General features: G+C 38.0%; 2 protein-coding genes across 11 annotated transcripts; one reads left to right on the plus strand and one right to left on the minus strand.

Moving 5' to 3' along the window:
- Positions 1-11,869: 11,869 nt before the first annotated feature.
- Positions 11,870-19,992, plus strand: LOC104437264 (pentatricopeptide repeat-containing protein At1g43980, mitochondrial). 8 transcript variants are annotated; one of them, XM_039307986.1, is made up of 6 exons: positions 11,870-14,359; positions 14,445-14,510; positions 15,629-16,492; positions 17,294-17,471; positions 18,472-18,523; positions 18,656-19,992. In XM_039307986.1, exon 1 carries the CDS (start codon positions 12,106-12,108, stop codon positions 14,251-14,253), a length of 2,148 nt encoding a protein of 715 aa, XP_039163920.1. In that variant the 5' UTR covers positions 11,870-12,105; the 3' UTR covers positions 14,254-14,359; positions 14,445-14,510; positions 15,629-16,492; positions 17,294-17,471; positions 18,472-18,523; positions 18,656-19,992. The 8 variants fall into 8 exon arrangements, with proteins under 8 accessions (XP_039163920.1, XP_039163921.1, XP_039163918.1 ...); XM_039307987.1 differs by having other exon boundaries at positions 18,673-19,992; XM_039307984.1 differs by adding an exon at positions 16,721-17,016 and having other exon boundaries at positions 17,294-19,992.
- Positions 19,993-21,783: 1,791 nt separating this feature from the next.
- LOC104437266 (cytosolic sulfotransferase 12) lies at positions 21,784-24,315 on the minus strand. Of its 3 annotated transcripts, none has more exons than XM_010050181.3 (3): positions 24,176-24,314; positions 23,669-23,793; positions 21,784-23,130 (listed from the first exon to the last, which is right to left on the minus strand). In XM_010050181.3, exon 3 carries the CDS (start codon positions 23,053-23,055, stop codon positions 22,039-22,041), a length of 1,017 nt encoding a protein of 338 aa, XP_010048483.2. In that variant the 5' UTR covers positions 23,056-23,130; positions 23,669-23,793; positions 24,176-24,314; the 3' UTR covers positions 21,784-22,038. The 3 variants fall into 3 exon arrangements, with proteins under 3 accessions (XP_010048483.2, XP_018726469.2, XP_010048481.2); XM_018870924.2 differs by having other exon boundaries at positions 23,669-23,810; positions 24,176-24,306; XM_010050179.3 differs by lacking the exon at positions 23,669-23,793 and having other exon boundaries at positions 24,176-24,315.
- Between the last annotated feature and the right edge of the window lie 1,539 nt (positions 24,316-25,854).

Genomic DNA, 25,854 nt, shown 5'->3' on the forward strand with positions numbered 1-25,854 from the left:
ATTATAAGACAAAAATGGGCCCACTATATTTTATTTTATCTATTTATCTTTTAGGGGCAAATGTGTCTTTGTTGGGAGATATAAAAGAAGGAAACTCTCTCCTACAAAAGCCAAATTCTTGTTGGTATTGTTTTTTATTGAAGCAATGGGGCCCAAGGTCAAATTTGTTGACTTTTGGGCACACATATAAAAAAATGCTTAGGTTTTTCCTTCTGTACATAGAGAATGCTGCACGAAAAAAAGAAAGAAGAGAGAAGTTGCACATTGGAAGGAGCCACACGAAGCCTTGAGCAAGAATGTGAAGCCATACACATGCAAAGCAAAAAATGAACGCTCGAGTTCTTGCTTTTGGCATATGTAGAGCGTTTTGTTTGAGCTTGAATATGCGGTGATTTTGTGCCATAAGTATATGTCCAAGTGATTTTTTTATTTATAAACACTTTAGATTTGAGATTAAATTTAGGTATAGGAAACAATTGAGTATTTAAGTGATTATAAACTCTAATTCTCCGATTATAGTTGATTATTTACTGTTGGCTCTTTGTGTGGACGTAGGTACCAATACTCGGACCAAACAACGTAAATATTCGATGTCCTTATTATTCATTGTTTATTTCTTTGGAGATATTACGTCTATGTAAATTGCAATATCCTATCTTTTCCGCATACTATATTTCAATAGAAACAATAGTGACAGATAAGGTATGGATAGATTTATTACTTTGAAACATTTTGTGACACCCTAGATCCTAGAATTATGAATGCACCGATAGGGGATTGGAATATTAGAAGTGGCTAGGCGATGAGCCGATGGGCTATAAGGAGACATGAGCCTAAGGTCTTAGTGGACCATGTGAAAGCTACGAGCGTGGGCTCGATGGGCCAAGTAACGGGTCATGAGTTGAGCTCGACATTGGACAGCCGAGTAAAGGGTCTGATGGGCCATGAATTGGGGCCAATAGAGTTAGGGATGTATGCGTAAGGCCCGGTTTGAGCAAAAAGGATTTTTGTTCATTCAACAATTTTTTTTTATTAACCATGTTTAATTTAATCTACAAATTTATGCGTGAAGATGGCATTAATTTTAACACTTTCTTACGATTCCTCTTAGTTACAATCTTAAAATTGATTTTCTTTTTTGTATGGCCGAATTCTAGAGGGATAGAAATGGAACAGGTAGAAATATTAAGGAATATTAATGATTGAGTACAAGAGAAATCCCAAAATTAGCCCCCAAAACCTTACTGTACTGAATACATATGCATGGAAATTGCATGCAAGAAGCCACCTCAAGCCAATTTTTCTTCTCTTGGCTTCTCCACCCACCCTTCGGTCACTACAACATGGGAATTGAAAAAAAAAAAAAATCAATCATGAACTGCCTAAGAACTCGTGAAAATTTAGGAAACCTTTTCAAGAAAGCTAATCATTTCCTCTTTCCCCTCACTCTTCCCCTCTGACTTATTTCTCACTCTCCCCCCCGACTTATCTCTCACTTCTTCTCCTTTCTTTTTCCTTCAGCTTAGCAAAAACCCTTTATTTTCTTCCGCATTTTTTCTGCAGATTCGAGCTCTAGAGGCTCGAGTTTTTAAAGAGCTAGCAAGCATAGGAAGGTAAGAATCGAGAGGGTAAGGAAATGGTGGGGGTACTAAGCTAGGATAATCTATGGATCACTGAGCATAGTGCGGATCGTGCGGGTTTGGGGAGAAAAATGACTCTTAATGGCTCTATTTTGGGTTTATCTTGCTGGTCGTGGAGTTAGATAAGCATTTTATGGCTTGCATGCGGGTTTCATGGCGGGTATAAGGAGAATAGGTGTAGAAGAGGAGTTATGGTTTGCTGTTGGGTTGGTAGAAGGTTGGGTATGCTACAAAAACGTCATGCATGTTGATCTATGTAGGCTGGTAGCTTGGTCACATATTTGAAAGTTTTGTTCAAGTGTGGGGAGAACTTTTGGTGATTGGTGTGGGGGTATAGATGCTGTACATGTCTATGCTTGAGGCTTGAACAAGGCATACATAAGGATTTGTAGAGTAATTGAGATAGAGTTTGTAGAATCCTAAAATTACTGGTGGTCTGTCCAAAAATGCATGCTTGAGGCCTCAATATTTTGTGAATTTCTTACTGAAGATTCTGTTGTGAATTTAGTCTTTTTTTTCTTCAGAAATTTATAGTAGACCGCGTATACTTTGTTATATATTTTCCTTAAATTTTTTAGAAGTAGTGCAAGTAGTGAAAATGTGAATATTTTTCGTGGTAGTGATCTGTGGAGGGGTGCAAACAGGGGATGTTAATGTGTTCTATGATTGTCATTTTCAAAATAGATTCAAGCCATACTTTTTTCATGAAAGTTATAGGGTTTTTTCTCACGTATAACATACTAAAATTTGGTGACAACTGGTCTTGTTTTGGGTATCGAAATGCATTTTCTTAGTGTGTGATAATTCTGGAAATGTTTTCCTGGTTTAAAGGTTAAGTCAGTGACTTATTGCTCTCTATACAATAAGAAATAGGTCTAGTGTCCTTCATGGAAAGTTTTATCATTATATTTTCTATAACATATTAAAATTTTACTATTTTTCAAAGTGATTTACTATAGTTTTGACTCCGATGTTCCAAACTGCTCAAAACTGTCCACTTTCTGCTCTAATATGATTTTTACAAACATTTGTAGAAAACTGGTTTGAACCTTTTGTCGACCTTTCAGAAACCTTATGGTCTCTTATATTTTATCAATTGATATATATATATATATATATATATATATATATCTCTCTCTCTCTCTCTCTCTCTCTCTCTCTCTCTCTCTCTCTCTCTTACATGTAATAAGGTGAGATTCAGTTGGGATTGATCGAGTATCTTGTACAATAGATGAAGCACACCATGAAGTTACATGCGTGACCACTTGAGTATTGGTTTTGGAATGATTTAATATACTAAATTTACAAGTATGCTATTGTGGTGTGACTAATCTAAGGTGTGAATGTTTGTATTGTGTGAAATAAATTAATTATAAGAGGTTTCCATTGGTTTTGTGATACTAGTGATGTCTTGGGAGTAGGTTGCCTACTCTGTTTGATCATGGATGCCTTGACTTATGAAACCTAGATACCTCAGAGTGAGATACCCCTATTGTGTGATTGGGATGCCTCGGCTGTGTGATATTGAGATGCTTTGGAATGAGATGCCCATGGTGGGGATTCCATGGAAGTCTGGATGAATGATTTGGAAGTGACTCAATTGAAACAGCTAGTGATTTGGAAAAAATCCGACTCGAGGGTGGATATTGGACATATCATGAATTAAATATATTCAGTGGGTGTGTTCATGTGTGGCTTGCATCTTATCTTGGCATTGGATGGTTATATAAGAATTGTGTAATGAAATTGCTGTGCTTTGCTTGGGGTGCATGTGAATGTGAATATGTGTGACAATGGAGGGAATTATGTAATAACATGTTCTAGTCTACGTATGTTGCTTATTGTTGAATCATGCATTTCTCTTAGTGACTGATGGATTGTCTACTTTAGAGCCCTATTGTTATTTACTAGGCATTGCTCATTCTTTTATGTTTTTTCATATCGTTAGAATGGATGTCCCTCCCATTGCTCGATGTGTGGTCATTGTCTAGGTTGATGTTCCCTTTCATGATGTTTTCGAGCCCAACATTAACCTGACCTACGCACGATATGAAGCCACCCTATGGATGGATGACGGGCGTACTAACTGGATACCTATGCGATTCATGGCATGGTTCGTTAACCATGAAGGAGAATTGTTTGGGCCTCTTTGGATTGGAGATGATGGACTTAGAGCGGGAGCGGGTGGTGCTTAGAGCACTTGGATCGTGTGGAAGCTGTTGTTGTTGTTGTTGATTTTTTTTTCTTTTTCTTTTTTTAGTGACATGGGTTAGTCTATGGGGTAGTGAAGTTAGGCTTCTTTTGATGCTCTTCTCAGGCTTTTGATGCGTACACTTTTGGGTTATAACATGTAAATATTTTTATAGGTATGCATGATATAGTAGAAGCTCCCGTGTCTATGTAAGTAAAACGAGTAAGAAAGGAAATGGAAATGACACTACTTTTATGATGAACTGTGTATGCTTGAGTTAAATTGTTTGACAATTGTGCCTTAGAGGATTCCAATTCCTTGTAATATTCATGCTATACATGCTAATCATTCAAGGTGGAATACCTCTTGTGTAATAGCTAATTAAGTCAAGTCCTGTAATTACACTAATAATTAGTTTCTACTTATGATTAGTAAGTGACGCTATTGGGACGTCACAGCTTTGTTCTTTGTGGTATCAAAGCATAGGTTTACTTGGAGTGATAAGGTGTGCCAGTGATAAGAATGGATAGGATTAATGTGTGCATTACGATATTAATTTTCTTTGATTGTTGAAATTACCTTGAAGAGAACTAGTAACTTTTGTTACTTATGGGGTATTAGTGACAATTGTGACAATTGTTACTTGTTAGTTTTGTAAAAGTGCTCGTTCGACTAATAATTAGTGATCGATGTGCAGAAATCAGGAGTTGCTAGAATGAGAGGAATTGGATGAGGAATGATTGCAAATGGGTCTTCCTTGAGGGTAGACCCTCGTATGGAAGGAATTTTACAAGCACTTGCTAATGTGACAACCCTATTGGAAAGGCAAGCCCAACAACAGGCAGGCAAGGAATGCATAATACAAGGATTGGTGGAACAATTTCTGAAGTTGAAGCTGTCACAATTTATTGGACCGGTCATCCCATGGAATCGGAGTTATGGATAGATGAAATGGAAAAGATATTCGCGTTATTGAACTGCACGGACACGGAGAAGGTATCATTAACAGAGTATTAGCTTCAAGGAAACGTTGATAATTGGTGGAGAGCGATGAAAAAATGATATTCCCTAAAGGTACAGAGGCAACTAGGGTTGAATTTGTTGGGGACTTCTTTCGAAAACATTTCTTAGACTGCACTCGGGATAAGAAAGCGATGGAGTTCATGTAATTGAATCAGAACAACATGATAGTGGACTAGTATAAGGCAATATTTGTGGAGCTCTCCAAGTTTGCCCTTAGAATAGTGGAAGATCGAGAAGACAAGGCTAAGAGGTTCTTAAATGGATTAAGGTTGGACATTAGAGGTCGGTTGGTGCCCTTAAGCCTGACAAATTATAATGAACTGTATCAATGGGCGCAACTAGTGGAATGGGACTTGATGTCAAGGGGACAAATATCGGTATATCAAGCAAGGCCACAATCTTGAATGGTATTATCACATAGATTTGAGCATAACAATGCTAATAATTGCATTTATTCAAAGTACAATAATGAATACGGAGTGTAATATACTTATATGTAGATAATACGCTGATTATTGATACAAATATACATGTCATAAATGAAAATAAAAAGTATATTCTCATCCTTAAAATGAAAGATTTGGGAGAAGTGGATATAATTTTACATATCGAAGTGATTAAACATATTGGGGTTATACTTTAAGTCAAGGCTACCATGTGGAAAAAATCATACAAAAATACTAGCATTTGTGTATTAAAGAGTCAAACGTACCATATGATTTGTTAATTATATCAATGGAAAATACTAGGCAACCTTTAGCAAAATTAGCATGTGCTAGTACAATCGAAAGTCTAATGTATGCTCTATGCATTACTTTATACTGGATATAACAATTATTGTGTGTAAATTGTCCATATTTACTAGTAATCATGGTACTATGCATTAGTGAAGGCCATAAGTAAAATTCTCGGTTACTTTATAAATTTGCATTATAATCTATTTCATGAAAGACAACCAACAGTCCTAGAAGGATATTCAGAGGGTAGTTGGATAACTAGCACAATTTGGTTGGATTTTTAAGCTTGCATATGATGGAGTCTCTTGTGCAAATGATTTAGTCTCTTTTGCTTCAATAAAGCAAACGGGTATAACTCATTTAATGATGGAATATAAATTTATAGCACTATCGAAGACTGGTAAAGAGGCTGAATGGCTCATAATTTATATTAGATAAAGAGTTATGGCCACAACTAATGGCAACCATATCTTTACATTACGATAGTGAGACAATAATATCTATGGCATACACTAAATATGCAATGAAAAATCTAGACATTGGCTTGAGACATGAGTTTGTTTGGCAATTAATTACTAATGGAATTATTTCATTAATTTATGTTTGGACAAATAATAACTTGGCTGATCCATTCCCTAAGAAAATCTTGAGACGTTTAAGTTCAATGAATAACAACAAGCTATTGTATTCTTGACAATGATCAAGTACTAGGTATGGGGTTAGTATTCATGGAAAGTCAGAAGAGTGAGTGTAAGAAAATACTTTTAATGAAGTTCATGGATTTAGCAAGGTAACACTGAGGTAATAAGTTAAGAATTTCACCTATATGAACATAAGAAATGGTGCCGCTTCTAACAAAAATTAGATGAACTTTTGTAAATGTTTATGAAATTTCTAATTGAATGTGTGTAAATTCACATATGTAATAATTTGAAAAACAAATGGAATATGGCTCAAAGATTTATCTACCACTGATTTCATTAATGAAATTATTTACACTAATTAAAATTTCAAATCTAAATAAATACCTTTTTGTATGTATGAATTTATGTAATATTACTACAGATATCAAATTAAATAGGAGATTGTCGGAATAATTTTGTCATCATCAAAAGAAGTAATTGTTGGACATGAAAATAAGTGATTGTTCAATATGAGAAGAAGTGATTGTTGACATGAAAAAAAAAATGATGGTTGATTATGAAAAGTGGTGATGGTGGGCAATAATATCCATATTCCTAGAAGATGTATTGATTTAGTTGCTTGTAAATAGGACCAAATCATACATGGTTCATCACAATAATTTATACTAACAACAAATCTGTCTTTTTCACAACTTTCTTTATTCTTCTCTTCACACATAAGTTTGACAACATATTAGAGATAAAGTTCCAAGAGAAAAATTGAGCGATTGTTGAACTCGTTTCTCTATGGCTTTGGTTTATATCTTAGAAGTGTATTTTTTTAACACGATATAACATTACTGTGGATAAATAATACCTTAATGACAATTATCATAATCACAAATCAAAGCATCAAAGAACTCTAAATTACTGTTCTATCTTCATCAGCTATCAAATTCCCTAACAAGGACTAGACTCGATGCCAAATAGAAAGATATTGATAGAGGTCACTCTGTTGAAGTCCACGTGTGGGTTGTATCAGACAATAAGGTGATCCATCGATTGGGATGGAGTAAGTAACTATTGAGAAGTATTAGACCCCAATCTGCATCAAACCTCTAGAAGGAAACGCCATTCCATTTTGTTGTAAGCTTTGGGCATATCGAGCTAGGCTCCTCCCCATCTTCCTTGTCCCCGACACTGATTCATTTCATGAATAAGCTTAGAGGAAATAACAACATTCGAAAATCCATCTGCTTGAAATAAATGCTGCTTGTTTATTGGAATAAATAACATATAGCATTAGCTTGATTTGATACACACATATGTTTTAAATGATTTTGCTCATCACATTTCATAGGCTGATCGGTTGCCAATGTTCCACCTTCAAAGCATCATTTGGCATTGGTTAATGTGATGAAAGTTTCATGCAACTCTTTGTGTAGGAAAAATAATTTGGGCATCTCATCTGGTTTGGGTGCTTTAGTCAGGTGGATGGAGATAAGACAGCTTCAATCTCCTTTAGGGTAGGGATTTACAAGATGGTCTTGCCATAAAAAAACAAAACAAACATTTGACAAGTTAAAATTCTAGATTTAATATATAATGTAACCGAAAACGTTCCTAAAAGGATGTTGAAAATAATAATACGTAACCGAGTATTTAAAAATCTTGATTTAGTATGTAGCGTTAATCAATGAGATAATGAGGGCTAAGCCATCCTAAGCATGACATTAAAAGGCATCATCTAAGGCCTCGTATGGATCTTGGGATCCATGGGATGTAAAACTATGGGAGGTATTGCAAGGTACAGAGCAAGAAAGAAGATACTATAACAATGAAGGGGAATAGGGTGTGCGAGGACTATCATACTGAAGAATTCACAGGCAAACAAGAACTAAACTCTTGCAATGATAAATTAGACAACTACTAGGAACAATAGAAGAACATTTTAAAAACAAGTGATGAAGCGTCCTATTGATTGTTGGGGTATGGTTCATACTCCCAATCAATAGGAAGGCACGGAGGTCTTGCTCCTTGGTGAGTGGCTGGGGGCTGCCCTGGCAAGGGTTGTAGGGGGCATTTATAATTTGGACCTGTATATTTTAGATAGTTTGGATTTAGGCTCATGAATAACTATTGAGTATATTCTCTTTCTCTTGTAATTGAGACTTGTAAGGGTGGTGTTAATTTTAATAGAATCCTCTATTGGATGTTGTATGAGTTTAAGGATGAATTGGGATAAACCTTATCTCTCAATTTTTTTTCTTGCTTTTACACTTTATTGCATTGGGTTTGTGCACCTCATCTTAATATTGAAGAACTGTGTTGTTTGAACTATGCACATAAAAAAAGTACATAATGTTGGACCGTCAAAATAACAAACTATGGATATCCTTAGTATATTGTAGCCTAAATCAATAGAAAAATTCCTTTTGGAGATTGATGAGCAAGATAAGGGCAAAATCTGTCGTATATAGAAGATTGCTCAATCGGCCTGATTAACGAAAGCTTCTAGATATGATATTGAAGAAATTTCTAGGGGACTTTTGACATGAAGACAAGTGGACATAATGGCTAGTGGGTTTATAACTAATGTTTGTTTTTGAAGACCTCTAAGAAGAAAAAACCATGAGAGGGATGGAGCTGGTCATCAAGTGCTTCAAAAAGAATAATTGAAAGATAACAAGTGTTCTTGATGTCTATCTATTCATAGCTTTGTTGCAGTTGATTGAGTGCAAATCCTAAGAGTTAGTCAAAGTGGCAAACTCATTTGTGAACACACGAGACAAATGGTTGTATTTAAAGTGTAGATGTTTGTGTAACAAAGAGACCAAATATATGATGGACTCCTTGTAAACACTTAAGAGGTTTGGTTTACAATTAGGGGAGAGTGAATCTACTATGCTGTATGTTTAAGGAGTGAAATTTTTTGGAAGTGCTCCAATAGTTAGTTAGTCTATAGGAAGTAGCTACAGAAGGAGTCAATCCTTGTGAAAATGCAGTGTTTGCACCCAGTTGGACTAAGTAAAATTGTTCAAAAAGTGTTGAACCTTTTATGATAGCCAATTCAATCTTAAATATTTTAATTATGTTAATTTAATTTTAGACATTTTGATAATTTGCCAATTTAGTAATAAAGCTCTCAATTGAGTCAATTTAGTGCTAAACCTTTTGAAGATTTGCCAATGTAGTCATTTTGATTAATTTCGCTTGGAAATCGCTGACGTGGATGCCAGCCAGCCTACGAGGTATAGTTGGCACAATTGTGGAAAATTTTTGTATTTTTAAATATTTTCTAAAGTCCTTATTTTTTATTTTTTTTTCTTTTATTTTTCCTTTTGTTGGTGGCTAGTACTTGGCCATGGCTGGCTATCGACCATAGGTGGGGGTGTCACGGCCCGCATTAGCTATGGCTGAGTATTGACCATAGGTGAAAGGAAAAATTTAAAGATTTTTTTTTTTTAAATAGAGGTGTCTATGTTAAAAGATTTATCACTAAATTGGCAAATCTAAAGAGTTCAGCACTAAAATGACAAATCATCAGAATGTATAAGATTACATTGACATAATTCAAATATTTAGGATTGAATTGATCACTATATAATGGGTAGAATTGTAAAATAGGAGTGAGCACATCCAAACAAAATCTCTATAAATCTCACCTTCGAATTAAAAATCAGCTTTTATGCATTTGAAAAACCAATTCAATCCTCTCTTGGTCGCTTAATAGGACCTAGCATGCGTGAGCTCAAGCACCTCAAATTTAATCCAAGTCGTGTATTTGTCATTGTGCTGTTTTTTTTTATATATAATGTTAACCATTGTGATCTTCTCAGTTAAATCCTTGTCTACATTTTCCAAAAAGAAGGCCTGCATTTTGGTCAGTGTTTATTCTGCTCCTGCGCTTACATCTTACGACAACAAATGTAAGCACTCAATGTAACTTATGTGACGAATTTGGTATTCCATTATTTATGCATTCAACAATAACCTTTGAGTCTACACCAAACCTTGCCTCTAGTTTGGCATTAGTCTGTGCTGTCGTCGGGAAAGGTGCCACTTTAGCATGTAGCCTTTGTCCAGTGGATTTGGTCTTGCTGCTAAGCCTTCTAAGGGTTATTGGGCCTTTTTCATTTCATGCTTTTCAGGAGGGTGGCCTTCCTCATAACAGAGGCTTATCATATTAGGCGTGCTGTATCACTTGTTCCTCAAGTTTTGTCCTGCAAACTCGCGCTTTCAAGGTACTAGCTTAAACGTTGCATCGTACTCAACACCTCTTCTTTTGGATATTCATGGTGTTCATTGGGAAAAGCCCAGTCATTGTGCTCTTTGAAGTAGTTATCTTGCTACTCGAAGAGTTGTAGTCTTCCTCCGACACCTTGATAAGGAATTGTCCATCTTTCCACCTCGGAGACTATGGGACAGTCTTTTTTTTTTTTTTTTTTTTTTTGGTGATTGAGGAACCGCCGGAGACTCCCTTTTGCTTACGCTAATTGGGGTCACACCGCCCTCTGATGCTTGGTGGCACCATCAGACGTCGTCGCAAGTCACTATTTAGATATAAATCTCGTGGGAGACTGGTCAAGCAACCTACCCCGGAGCCCCCCACTTAAATCACAGAACTGTTTTGAGAGTTGTAGCAAACGTGAGTCGAATCCCTGACTTCGGGATCAAGAGTCCAGTCCTCAACTAGCGCAGTCATACGTGAGTGGGTACTATCGGATAGTCTTAATCGTTTATAACCACTGAAAGTGTTGGCCGTTATTTGACTTCTGGGATAATTACACCTTACAGATGTATGAAATTGGAGAGAACGATCCCACTAGGATTTCTCCCTAGTATTTGCTTCTTTTACGTCAATGCTCACGAAGTGGAGCTCAGGTCTCCCTTGTCCAATGTGCTTGTAGTTGTTTTGAATCATTGCAATCTTCCTCATTAGAATGAGAATAATCACAAATCAAATTTTAGGTCAAATTAAATGTGATCTTGAATTTCTTTTGAGATTTTTAAGCACCACTTAAACTTCAGTCCAATCGTTGAAAGATGAGCCGAGCCCCAATTTATGGCATTTCAATTTTGGGGACTACTAGTACTAAAAATTCAGACAATTATTGATATTAATTTGTCAAATGATCACTGATTAAGAAACATAATCATTAATGACGCATGCTTGTTTCATGACTTAATAATTAGTAATCAAAAAAGGCAACTAAACATCGCATGTTGTAAAATGTAAAGTATGAATTACTTTACGTGTATGTGTGTATATATATGTATGTATGTAATGTATTCATATTTTCTCATTCGATAATTTTTTTTTTTTATGACCATGGAACTACCTTGCGGCCGACAGCAATTAAGCGTGCGTAAACTGCAGGGTGCTAGTGCAGGGACCCAACTCTCACGGCTCTCCACTTTAGTAGCATCTATGTGTAAACCAATGGTGTTAGCCCAAGAACCCAGCTCCCCATTTTAGTCGCGCATTATGATGAGTTGGGGAATCGAACCCCGGCCTTGCATGTGGCCCAATTTCACCAACTCGGCCACCACGGGTGGGTTTCGATAATTTTTTTTGTAAACAATAAATTTCAACTCTTAATAAAGGACATTTCTAAGTATTTCTATTACCCCATTTCAACGGGAAATCAGACAAGCTCCCGCCTAGCCGCTCCCGTGTTCTTTCGCCTCTTTTTCTCTCCTCTTCCGCCCTGTGTATCTTCTTCTCTCCGAGCGTTTCTTCGCGGTCGCGTCGAAGATTCTATACAGAGCATCTCCGCCGTCGCGCCGCAGTTCTTCCCTCGTCGAGCATTTCGGTCTCTGCAGCTAAGAGGTACTGCCAGGCCTTTGTAAAATCCTTTAATGCGTCGCTCATCGTCAGCTTTCGGTACATGATATTTTCTTTCCGATTGAATGCTTGCCACCCATCAAAACGGGATTCTTTGACGGGACTTTTATCTCCAATTCGTTATCCAGTCCAACGAAGGTCATGGGTGTGGAATAGGGACTGGTGTTGTAAGTGGGCATACTGTGGAAGACGGGATAACTATGGTTTTCGCTCACAGACGAGACGAACCTCTGCATTGACAGTGTGGCCGCAGTATTGTATGTTCCCATTGCTAAAGCAAGTGGATAGGCTGCAAAGGTCCTCGCTGGTGTCCTACTACTCTGACCTCATAAATCAATGTCTGTCTTTGAAATCTCTTCATTATACCAAAGCCATCCATGCGCAGTTGATAAAAGTTGGACTTGCTCGCCACACATTTCTGGGTAATCGATGTCTGGATTTGTACGCGTGCTTTGGCACGATGAAGGATGTCTTGAACGTGTTTGATGATATCCCTGGCAAGAACGTGGTGTCTTGGAATATTTGCTTGAAAGGGTTGCTGAAACGCAGCGACATTAGAAAGGCACGTGTAATGTTCGATGGAATGCCTCAAAGGGATGTTGTAAGTTGGAATTCCATGCTCTCGTGGTATGCATCTAATGGATTTGTTTATTATGCATTGGAGCTGTTTTGGGAAATGCAAACTGCTGGAGTTGAACCGAGTCAGTACACATACTCCATGGTGGCGTCGTTTGTCCAATGTGCTGATCATGGCAGGCAAATCCATGCTAGAATGATCAGGAGTGGCATGAATGCACATGATGTGGTGCTCGGAAATTCTTTGATTGACATGTATGGGAAGCTTGGTCTTGTTGACTATGCTTATAGAGTATTTATGACCATGGAAAAGATTGACATCATTTCTTGGAACTCGCTGATTTCAGGGCTATGCAACTCATGGCAAAGTCAATCTGCACTGGAGCTGTTCACCACAATGCTTCATGTAGGACAATCTCCAGATGAGTTTACAGTTTCATTGATTTTCACAATCTGTTGCAACTTGCAACAACTAGAGAAGGGTGAACAACTTTTCTGTTTGTCTACAAAGATGGGCTTTCTTTCCAATGCAATAGTTGCAAGTGCCATCATTGATCTATTCTCCCAGTGCAACAGATTGGAGTATTCGGTTCAGTTCTTTGACAAAGTAGAAAAATGGGATATAGCTCTGTGTAATTCCATGATTTCAAGCTACATTTACCATGACCATCGGGAAGTTGCTCTAAATCTTTTTGTTCTGGTTCTGAGGAAAGGCCTCGAGCCGACTGAGTTTACCTTAAGCAGTGTTCTGGGTGCTGTTTCTTTTCATCAGGCAGAGCAGGGAAATCAATTGCATTCCCTGGTTATTAAGACAGGTTTGGAATCAGATGTAGTTCTCGCTAGTTCTCTTTTGGATATGTACAACAGAGTTGGTTTAGTAAACTCATCCATGAAGGTCTTTCTTCATATGGTTGCAAAGGATTTGATCTCTTGGAATTGCATGATTATGGGTTTGACTCGCAATGGAAAGGTAATTGAGGCACTAGGCTTATTCGCGAAATTGCTTCAAGTGGGTCTGCCACCAGATAGAATAACATTATATGCCGTGTTGCAAGCCTGTGACTATGGAGGATTTTTTGCTGAAGGAATGGCTACATTTTCATGCATGGAGGAAGAGTATGCAATAATTCCTGCGGGAGAACATTATACCTGCGTCTTGAACTTGTTGAGCCAGTATGGAAAACTCCAAGAAATTGTCAATGTTGTAGAAAAGATGCCTTATGAGCCCAATTATGAGATGTGGGAATTGATGCTTCGGCTCTGTAGTTTGCTTGGAGATTTGGAACTCATGGAAGAAGTTGTAAGAAGGATGATGGAAGTGGAGCCTCAGTCATCGGTACCTTATTTGGTCCTAGCTAGGGAATATGAAATGAGGGGCAGATGGGAGGGCATTGTTCGAGTTAGGATGGCAATGAAAGATGGGGGTGTCAGAAAGACAGTAGGATGTAGTTGGATTGGGATAAATAATCATGTATTCACTTTCAGAGAAGACCAGTTACAATATCATGGAGGTGAAGACAACTATGTCGTTCTAAGTTTACTTATGTGGGTGATGGAAAGACAAGATCCATGGCAGGATAGTCATCCAGGAAATGAAGATCATGTTGGTGCTTAAACATCTTTCACTTGGTCATGTTTCAATTTCAACCCAACATGGCCATGAATGATGCCTGCTTTTGTCTAGAGTGCCCTTTGGTATTGTATGCTGCATTAAGCTCCAGGTTTGTCATTGATGTGGATGCTTCTTAATGATCATTGTCTATCGTTGGCTTGATTAACTTTGTTGCTGATGGTTGGATGTTGCAGGTTGAAAAGCTACATCAATAACCAGCTCCCTGGGAATAGAGGTTCCATTTGTTTTTGCCATGACAGGTTGTGCTTATATTTCCTCTTAGATTTCAGTTTGGGGGTTTTTTAGAATTGCTATGGAATAGAAAGCTCTAGCTCATTCTAGTGAGATGACAAGAAAGGTATAGAAAGACAGGAAATAATTAATTAACAAATGGGGATCAAGCATTTTAATATTCTTTTTGTCAAGATTTTAGTGTGCGCACTCCGTTTTTCCTTAACAGATTTCATGTTATTTGTGCGATTCCCAAATTTTTTGTGTTAGTTCAAGCTGTCATTAGAAAGTTAGGAAGTCAGATTTTGGTTACTGTTGTTGCTGTCATTGTGGTGGTTGTTGTTGTTTGCATGTGGGATAACTTTTATGTTGATCTCTCAGAACTTCAAAGGAATAAGGGTATATGATTTAAACAAAAAAATAACTTTTTTCGAATGCATTATTACATGAAAGATGTCAAAAATGGTGAGTTTACACTCTGTACTTTTTTTTTTATTTATTATTTTTATTTTTAATTTCCAATTAATTTCTCTTAGATCTTTAATGAGACATTTCTCAAAGTCACAGCAAGGTATAACCTGTCTGTGCATTATTTGAATCATCTGTCTGTCTTTTGGTGACTGTGTTTTTTTCTTTAAATCGTTTCCTAATCCAGTTAAGGGACATGGGAGATCTTACACCTGCGTGTTTAAATCATATTCATATTCTCCTTTCATGATCTTTGAAATTGAATTATACCCATAGAGTTGCACTAATATAGCTGCTGTTGCACTTTGTAGTCTGATTCCCACTCCTTTTGTGCCCAAGCTGAACCATGAAAGTTTTCAGAAATACTCAAGGTTTTTTAACTTTTCTGTAAAATTTGTTCATATAATCAGACAACCCAAACAACTTATCCTGGACTTACATGGATGGCATTTGTGGGAGCAATAACTTCGATTAAATCTTTGATTTGGACCAATTAGTTTCCTTCCTCTCGATGGAAAAGTTCTGAGCTCCCATACCATGCTTTTTCCTAGGGAATGCACTCGAATTCCTATACAAGTGATGATTTTTGTGTCCTAGACAAAAATCAGTTTAGGAACCATATTATCTGGATCTGGGGTTATTCATTTTTGGAAATTTGATTTTTGTATGTCTGTTGCAGGTAGATATGAGCTTATTCAGTGCAGATGATCTGTTGTGACACTATTCTTTCACAACTTGACTTGCAGTTGCTAGTGATACAGAGGGAATCAGAAAACTCTTGCTCAAAATTGACTTTTGAGGTTATAATAGTGTATGATGCATTTCAATTGGTCAATCAGGTCCCTCAATTATTGTCCTTGTGCAATTGGGTTCCTGAAATATATACTTTTTTTCTCTTCAAGTTGGTCCTTCTGTTAAAAGTATAAATGGAGATGCTGATGTGGCTATTAAATGTTGGCATGTCACGTTATATGGCATCTTACATGGTAATTGAAAAATGTTGATTTCAAGATTTTAGAAAAATTGAAATCTGGAAAAGAAAAGGAAAATTCAAACAGAGGAGAAGTTGAGGACGATGGTAGCTACAGTTAAGGCAGAAGCAGCACTGATGCCACCCATGCATTGGTGGGGGAGGGCATTCCTTGCTGGGCTCAGGTGAAGTTGGTGCAACCCTTGCCACTACTTTTGTGTGCTCAAAAAGAAAAAAGAAAAAAAAAAGGAAGAGCCAGGCAAGGTTGTGGTCATCACTGGCTTTGCTAGTTGCCGGTCAGAGTTGCTGCCACCTTGCCACTAGCGGCCCTCGTTTCTCTGGCAGTGATGGCTGTGGCCTTTGCTGAGATCTGCAACCCTCACCCAGATCTGAGGTGAGGGTCATAGCCTATGTCGTCAAAGAATATCAAAGTGGGTGGTAGTGCTCGACCTTGAGGTGGTGAACGTTGTGAAGGTCGGGGACTTGGAGAGGCGTGCTTCTGTGGCAACCTGTGAAGAAGATCGAAGAATAAAATCTGCAGATTCTCTGCAAGCTTGGTGAAAGATTGTAGAGGTGAGTGAAGAAATTGCAGGCAAAAAGTAAGATCCCTGGTAAAAATTTCACCAATTATTTTTTTAAGCAGAACCTATTTGTTAAAAGATGAATGCGAACTCTCCAGAATGCTGTTCAAACCTACTTGATGGAGACGGATGCACTTCGATAGAATGATCTTTTGATTTTTTTTGTTATATATCTCTAAAATTTTGAAAACATTTTTGTTTGTTTTAATTGCTATTTAAGGTGCCAGAAGAGGAAGAGCAGATGCATTGACCCGTTACAAGAATGAAATCTCGATTGCATTTGACGGCCATGTCAGCATCTCCACCTGTTTTTTTCTCAAAAGGACCAATTTGAGTAGAAAAATAAAATTTAAGGACTCAATTGCAAAGAAGAAAAGAAGAAGAAGAAGAAGAAGAAGAAGAACAAAAGTAGAGTAAACTGATTGAACATTTTGCAATAGTTCATGGACCCTCGGTGCCTTTAGTCCTTTGAGAATTCAATGATTCCACACCAAGCCACTGGGGCTGCTAATTAAAGTTATGACTGAGAACCTTGCAATGGATGATCGTGCTGGTAGATGTTAGCTATTAATTCCAATTATAGAAAATTCAAATAGAGAAATGTAATAGTTTATTTGAAACCTGTTTTGATGAATTATTAAAAGAAATATGAAAAAAATGTCTTGAGGAAAACTTATGCCAAACCCAGAAGCTTTGGAGCAGATTATGCTTTTTAGTTTTCTTGGTTTCCCTTTGAGTGTAATTATGTTGGCTTTTGATTTGACACATTCCAACCATCCTTCTTGTTTTGCAGCCATTCGATCTCCTCGTTTGGCTAGGAACCTGCAAACAGGTTGGATGAAGATCTGCAAAAGCTGGGTCTGTGTTTTACAACTATGCTTTGACTTTGCTAAACCAATGCTTTTGTTCTGTGAAAACTCAGTTAAGATCTTGAAGTTCAAAAGCAGTCAATTTACTGGCATGCACTTAAGGTAGGATTTCTTCAACCATTTTATTATTAAAGTTAGTCATGTTTATTCGCTCGATAGTCTGATTCTCCTATATCCCATTGCTCATATTCACGCCATCTAATTTTGCTACTTGCTGGAATTTTTGGTTGATAAGACAGAAAAAACTGGCTTTTCATCCTGTTGCTCCTAAAGGTTAAACAAGGCCTTGGGTTGAGATGAGAGTGCACGACAGGATCTATGTCTCGATTGGATCAGCATATGCCATAGCAATTATCTGTTTCTGTGAAATATTCAGGAATTTAAACTCTCCCTTATCCTTGTTCAACGTTTTCTATATACTTTTCATATCAGATCGGCTATTCACTAATGATCTGTTGCTGTTGGTTGCAACTTAATGTGTGGATGACACCATCATCTTGATGGAAGGCTTTGCTTAATAAATGCATATAAAACATTGAGCAGATTAATGTAATTGTATCAGCGAAATTATAAAAGTTTAGCTAGGGTGGTTCTTCTTTTTCTTCTGTTAAGTGGATGGGTGGGGAGGGGTGACCAGCACCCTCTGGATGTCACCATAAGGGATTCATACCCATTACAAAATGTTAAGTTTTGGCTATAGCAACTCATTCCACCCTAGGTGTACGAGCTTGTCATCGGAACGTTACTGGCGTGGTAGAATTTTTGAAGTCTCTCCACACGAGATAGCACATGCCTACAGCACATATTGACCAAAGAGTCACTCACAACATAACTCAAATTTGTGGCCTCATGGAAGACAGTAATTATTCTTTATGAGCACATTAAGTTGTACAAATGACTGAGCCAATCACTGTGCACCTACATCTAAAAGCTGACAATCATGTACTTTAATGTGTAACTAAGTTTTACATAGGAAGCTCTTCCCAATTGTTAATGTCATTGCATACTTGAAGATGGTTGCTTTTGTTGTCGTAAATTACTTTAGCTGATCTGTGCAACTCTCCTAAGTCTCATTCGTTAACATGTTTTGAGCACGGTGCAGGTGCTTGGTTAAAAATTGAATTATGAAGATCGCCGGGATCTATTAGGCTCAGGTTTGTTGAATGAAGTCTCTTGCATGGCATCTCCATTAAATCTCTGCTCCGATTCCTGATATTGTTCTTTTGTTTGTTTGGAAGGTATAGACTGTAGTGTGATTAAATGGTTTTTATGTTGCTTCACTCTAGATATGATATTTTTTCAGAGATGGTTGTCAAATAGAAGGTAAGGAAAATGAAGCTTGTTGCTCGCTGAGCTGTGGGGACTTCAGAAGGTGATTGTTTCTATGATGACGACCACATCTCTATTGATGGTGACGAGGAGATTGCATTCACCAAGTGTTGACAAATGGTTCGACATTCTACATTGGCATGTTATATGGGCAAAAAATGGTAACATTGATTATGATTTTTCTGCTGTCATCAAGGAAGCAAATTTCAAGACCTATTTTGATTGAGGTTAGTTATCCACTGTAAATGGGGGTTTTGTTGCACACCTGGCAAAATTTCAAGGGAAAGAAGTTAGCTTTCTAGCTGTTACTACTGGAGAAATTGGGAGTTTCCTCCCCTTTTCAAACTTAATCTGTTAACTGAGTACTTTACTGGTAAAAATACAAACATGAGAGTCCGGGTGGGCAACTCACGGAGGAGGAGAAAATCTGTTGGCATATTGCAATTATTGTTTTTATCTTTTTCTGAATGCAATGCCATTTTCCCAGCGTCCTTTGACTCTTTGATAATAGAAATACGACTGTAGGTTATGGTTAACCTGACTACTACAGTGTGCAAAGTAGTGCCAAGGAAATTGCAGCAATGAAGAACCTTGGATGGCCAAATGTGCTTTCCATGTACCTGATGATAATAAAAAGTGAATAAATAACAAAAGAACGTCTCTCTCTATTGTGTGAGGGAGACCAATTTGGTATGGATAATCAACTTGTTAGAAACAGTTTTTTGCGCATGAATTTGTATACGGGCAGCTTCTATGTAAGGCCATATTGTATAGGGGCAGTACCTCCTTGGTTTCCTCTAAATGAAATCGTACTGCTTTTGAAGCCGAGTGAAATGCAGAATTGCCTGAATGTAAAAGGAAATACAAGGACGAAACTGCAGAGCTGAGACCTATCATTAAGGCTGAACTACCGCTGGTTGACACGGAGCATTCCTGGTGAGTATTTGTGTTCATAATTGATCAACCAAAGTAATTCCTTGTTAGAGTTTTGATGCATTCTCTACTATGCAGATGCCCATTTGTTTGAAAAACTTATACATTACCTCCTGTAAAAGTTATCATCGTTACATTTTTGTAGTTTTGGAGTGCGAATTCAGTGTAGATCTATATTAACGACCTTCAAGGTGTGCAGTTGCCCACCGGTTATGTTAAATTTGTATTATGAACAGAAGTAGTGTGGCAAACACTTCACTTCATACAGTAAGGCAGAGCTTATCTTTCTGAACAATTCTTGGGGAATTAACACCAAGAGTCTTAAAACTCGTGCTTCTTCATCTCTCAAGTCTCAAAAAAAGAATTATGTGTATATTCAAATCATAAAACTTATTCAGGTTCAGATTTTAAGTCCTTATATTATGTGGTATTTGTTTTACAAATCTTTCCCTTTCTTTTGCAAACATGTGGTGCTGATGTGGCGCAAAATAGATGCCACATTTGAAAAAGAGAAAAATTAAACATATAATAGGATATAAAGAGACAAGAAAGAGAGGCTGTAGATTTGGGTGAAGGCCTCCTTCGTCAGTGAGGGCCCAAAGCACCCTAGTTGTGAGCAGGCGAGGGCCTGCTTGCCCTCGCTAGATCAGGGCGAGTGCCGTTTTGTATCTCAGGAACCTCCATCATGTAGGACAGAAGATGCAAAAGAAGCCATGTGAGATTCTCATTCCTAAACGAAAAAACGACCGAACAGAAAGTCTTGACAGGCATAAAGTGTGCAAGTTTTAAGACCTAAATGCACATAAAAAAGTCTTAGGAGTATATTACTGAAAGGCACAGTTTTTGGGGTTATTCCTGTAATTATCCCTATATTCTTTGTGGTGTTGGTAAAGTGTCCTATTTTGATCCGTGGCTGAGCTGGGCGCCGGAGCAGTTTATATGCCAATCAGAATTGCCTTTGTATCAGTATTTCTCCGGAAGTACTTCCAAGAGGGCCTGGCAGATCGCGCCGGGAACATTTTTCGACGATGCCTCGAACACCCTAGCTAAGATCTCACTTCGTCCTACACGACTGCCGAAAACATTCTGTCGTTTCCAAAAGGATATCTTTAAGGAATGTAATTCCAAACAGGTACGAATCAATATCTGCTAATAGTCGGTCGCACTGGTCGTGGAATTTCCAAGTGGAATCGACACAGGATAGAGACCACGCAGAGATTTCTGCTTTGCACCTTTTGGTGAGCTCCTGTTAGTAACTAGCACGGGTTCGTCTTCACAGATTTGTATCCTAATGATGTCCTCAGCCGCTCTAATGCCTTGCGACTGGGGCACTGCTGCAGAAGAGCACGCTGAGGTGTTCAGTGTTCTGGGAAAATAATTGAGGACTCGTGATGTAGGTCTATGCAGTGGTTGGGAGAGCAATAGGGAGGCAAATGTGGAAGTGAGACACAGCGTTCCTTTGTGCTAAACCCAACTACTTTTCACCATTGGGCATGACATCCTTTACTCAAAGAATTCCAATTGTAAAACTTTTGTTGTCCACTTAATGTCAGTAGTCTTTTCGCCTCTTAGTGTTAGTCAGCCTAGCATTGTGCCTTTGCTGTTGGTGTTGTTTCCAATCTTCATGCATTTCACCGCTCCACCGGAAATTCCCTCTGCCCCTATCACACTCCCACTTAGTAGTTTTCAACGCCTATCCGGGGTTGAGCCCTTGGATTTTGATGGCGAACTTAAAAAGCCGAGGGTAATTAGATAGTTTCTAATTCAAGCCACACCAGTGTAACTTAAGAAGTTGCAACAAAATGTTTAAAATAATCGTTTAGCTATATATTCTATCAGAATTTCATCACATGCATGATAGTCTTTTCTCAGTGAGAGATTGTAATTTAATGTCCACGATTACATGTAATACCTCCGTTTATACGACAACTTTTGATGTGAAGTAAAATTTCAGTATTTGGGATTATACTATTCAAATGTGGATGAAGCATATGCTTTTTTTTTTTTTTTGGGAGAAACGTACATTGATTGACCGTGTTTATTAGAAGTTATTGACAAAAGATGATTCATAAACGTGCATTGCATATGTAGTGATCATCAAGAAAATAACTATCTATCTTTCCGAATTAATCGATAAGGTTGATATTGGAAATTAAGAGTAAAAGAAACAAAATTTACAATAATTTCATATTACAGGTGATAATTTTCTAATAACTTAACAGTACAAATGTATATTTTTTTCACCCTACATGAGCACTAATTGAATTCTCACCCAACGAAATGTTCTTTCGTGCAGATGACATTAGAGGCATATTTCGACTATGGCTTTTACTCCTCTCTGTCTCAATTCTAGCTCTATACCACATCAAAATCAAAGCAAAATTCTTTTGACCTGCCTCAAAGGCTTTCAGCCGTAAAGAAACTCCAAATCAGAACCGCTAAACCTCTCCTTGCTTATTTTGTTTAGACTCTCCAGCATTGTAGGAGTGAGATGATTCCTCCAATCCCCAGTCTGCCCTTTCCTAAAGAAATTGCTGTTTGGCACCTTGAACTGGGCAGTGAATTGCTGTACCCCACTCTTGTTCACTTCCAAGCTGCTCATATTCTCAAAGCTACACAAGCTTACCATCCTCTCCAACACTTCTCCACTCTCTTCCTCTGGGTCAAGAGGGTGGCCAATGAAGTCAGCCAATCTCTTGATATTGACTGTTGGATCCATCTTCATGGCTTCATAAGTCAAGACCAGTACCTTCTCGGGTGACTCTTGACTAGCCCTGTAATAGCCCAAGGCATGGTCCCAAAGGGGCCCAAAATGCGAGACGCCGTCACAGAACAATTCAAACGCGTCTTCGAGCGGAAAAGGCGGCATTTCTTTCGGCCTTAGCTTGTTAAAGTACTGCCATTGGGAAATGAGTGCATCCTTTGGGTCACGGCACACATTCACTATTCGGCAACAGGAGGTTTTGACGGAATTCGGTAGCAAGGAATATGGTATATGAGTAGAAAGCAACCTCGGAGATGAAAAGCTGTTCTTAATGGGACTTGATGAAGGAGTTTGATCAATCATGACTTCTATGAAGTGTACTAAATCATGGGGATTGGTGGTGAGTAGAGGGTGTGAAGAGAACGGATAATTTCTTCTGTTCATGATTGTGAAGAGAAGAGCCTTGAACCATGTGGTTCCGGCCTTCGGAGAAGTGGATAAGAGAATGTCTGTGGGTAGAGACTTGAAGTGGTCTCTTGCGAGCATGACTCCTTTTAGACCAGAAGGGCTTAACCAAACTCCTTGGTATTGCACAAGATGATTGGTCATCCACCCTCTTTGCTTGGGCAATGTTGGTAGTATGGCCTCCCACTCCGTGCACGTTCTCTTGTGATCAAAATCTTGATCGGTTTCTTCATGATCTTTTCCTTCCTCTCTCATTTTCACCTCTCTGTTCGGTTTTGAAATGAGTAGTTGCTGAACGTTTCACGTCGTAGAGTCCGTCGGGTGAAAACACTACGACAAAGACAGGTAAAGCAGCGATATGAGGGAGCGATGAGATTCAAACATTTCACTTTTGCTATGATACCATGCAGCAATGCTTGGACAGAACGTGTTCCCTTGCGTTCATTAGAATACCCAAAGGGGTTTTCATGGTGTACGCAAGCTAAACTAAACAGGAAAGTGAGCGAATGAAACAATCCTGCCAATTCTTTTTAGGCTAATATGCAAAACTATGAACCTGAATACTTTTTATGAATGTTACACTTCATTTAAAAGACTAAACCACCAGTAAATGCAAAACATACAGATTTCAGACGGTATAACTACAAAAGGATTATCTAATCGCGGCATCATATGACCCAGATGAAGTGGAACTGATGGTAGAAAATCTTAAGTACATGTTGGACACTTCATTCTTGTTGCATCACAACCAACCAGGTGGTTGCTCGTGTTTTTTAAGACTTGGTTTGCAAAACATGGGTTCAATTTTCCAATCGATTTCAGGAAATCTTGGTTAGTCTCTGAAAGACAATCATGGACTTAGGTGTACCGCTAGTCTTGAGTTTTCCATTCACATCCAATGGGACTGTGGTGATGGGCTCCTCCTTGGGTGGTTATTGCTTCGTTGGGGCCTCAAACGGAATATTCTAATGGCAAATGAGGTCGATTCCAGCCCTGTCCAAACCCTTTTTCTTAGCCAAAGGAAATCACAACCAACCTATGAGCAGGGTACTTATTAATTTCTACAAGAGTCACAAAACCACTTTTCTTATACATCCCGATGGGAATGAATCGGATTATCAGTAACTTCACGCCAGAAAGTACATTCTGGATCACAGCAGTAAATTCTAGTCGACTCAGGAAATATTATTAAGAAAGAGGAAATGAAATAAAAAAATTAACATATATTAGCTTTTATTACATGCGTTCATCCATTTTTTCAAATAAACATACATGTCATCAACACCAATCCTTCAAGAAAGTATACTGGTCGAATCACATTCAGCTAAAATCACTTACAAGCTGCTCGAAGTCAAGATATGCAAATCGAGAGTACCTTTTAAAAGCTTAGACCTGCTTCAAATGAATCCCCGGCAGATGAATTCCATGGCTAACTTTCCCCAGTTGCAGGCATCGCAAGGTTGAAGATGGTCCGTGACGGTGTTTGCTTCTCAAAATGTCATCTTCAGATTGATGGCGGATACAATGTATTGGTTCCCTTTTGAACCACAAATAAATAAATAAATAAATAAAAGAAAAAGAATTTGATTGTGATGTAATTATTTCAGCTAGTTGCATTGCAGGTTGTCAATAAAAAATGAATATTAAAATGCTTTGGCCAAATAAAGTTTTTATATTTATGCAATAAAATATGTCGAACTGGACTCGATTTTGACAACGGCGGCTCGGGCGTTCGTCAGTACGAGACAAAGCTTGTAGTTACATCGGTTGGACTTGTTTAAGCGCAAATTGGGCGTCGGTACGCTTGTCGCAATAGCTTCCCAAAGAGCCTAATATTTCTATGTAAAATCGAGAAATCAAGAGTCAGAAGTTTTGAGCATAAATCTTTATTTAGCATAAAGTAGAGGTCTGGAAACTTTGTTCGATTGTGAAATCTCCAGGTATGGTTTTGAGCTCTCGTACCTTTTTTGAGCTTCCGAAAATTTGACTGAAATTTGACTACTGATTACTTTCTCATTCAACAACTCGTCGACCCGGTTTTTATTGCATCGAAACGATTGCGATCCCTAAGTTCATAATGTGCAATTGAAATCCGGAGATCATAAACTTCCTGACACTGCAAAAAAGGATAAAAATAAATTGACCGTCGGATATGGGTGGTAATATGGGTATCAAAACAATCATTTTTATCAGCATAACCAATTTTTTGATCTTCTAAATGTGTTTTTTGCCTTGTACTTTATCGGTCAAACCTTGATCAACTATCGATTAAACTTGAAAACTTTCTAAAAAAACATATATACAATTTGAGGTGTCAACAACCTGCATATCTTGTGGTTAGAGATGTTCCATTAAGATTTCAATTGCTCTGTTGTCTATGTGCGATATTTAACACGAGAAGGAAAAGTGAAGAAAAGAAGAAGTCTTAAACTTATTGTATTTGTATCAATTTGATTCTAAACATTTTAATAATATCATTTTAGTTCTAATTTCTTCTTTTTGAATAATGCTAATTTAATTTGTGTGGATATTTTGACAGAATTTTACTGACGTTGGTTAGCCTTTGTAGCATGGCCAGCAATAATGTGGAAATTTCCAAATAATGTTTTAATAATTTTAATAATTTGTTTTAATTTTAATTTTTTTGTTTTTTCCTTCTCTTTCTAGTGGCTATGGCTACGGCCAGTGAGGGCTGGCCTCTCCTAAGTGAGGGTGGCCCTTGCCGCCATAGGCGGGCATCGGCCTCACTGCACCAGCGAGGCCAAGTTCACCTGGGTACTTCGGCTTTTTCATATGTCCTTTCGTCAATCCCGCCAACAATCTATAGTGCATTTTGTTGCCATTTTGTTTTTGGGGAAGACACGATCTACTGGTGGTGGTGGATCTTTTGGGTCAATGCGAATTAGACTAGGAAGGTAATTTGCTCTTCCGACAGAACGCACTTTGCTGTGTCTAGTCATTTCGGGAGTTCCTTGTTTGTATCGTTTGATCCCGATAAAGCGTTCCTTGCAGAAGAGAAATGGAAGGAGCTTTTTGAGAAGGAAGGATAAAAGA

The sequence above is a fragment of the Eucalyptus grandis genome, chromosome 3 (genome assembly GCF_016545825.1).
Source record: "Eucalyptus grandis isolate ANBG69807.140 chromosome 3, ASM1654582v1, whole genome shotgun sequence".
In the NCBI taxonomy this organism is placed as follows: domain Eukaryota; kingdom Viridiplantae; phylum Streptophyta; class Magnoliopsida; order Myrtales; family Myrtaceae; genus Eucalyptus; species Eucalyptus grandis.

Excerpts from the sequence above, each read along its gene's own strand:
- LOC104437266 (XM_010050179.3), bottom strand. The coding sequence starts at position 23,055 with ATGAGAGAGGAAGGAAAAGATCATGAAGAAACCGATCAAGATTTTGAT.
- LOC104437264 (XM_039307982.1), top strand. The coding sequence starts at position 12,106 with ATGATATTTTCTTTCCGATTGAATGCTTGCCACCCATCAAAACGGGAT.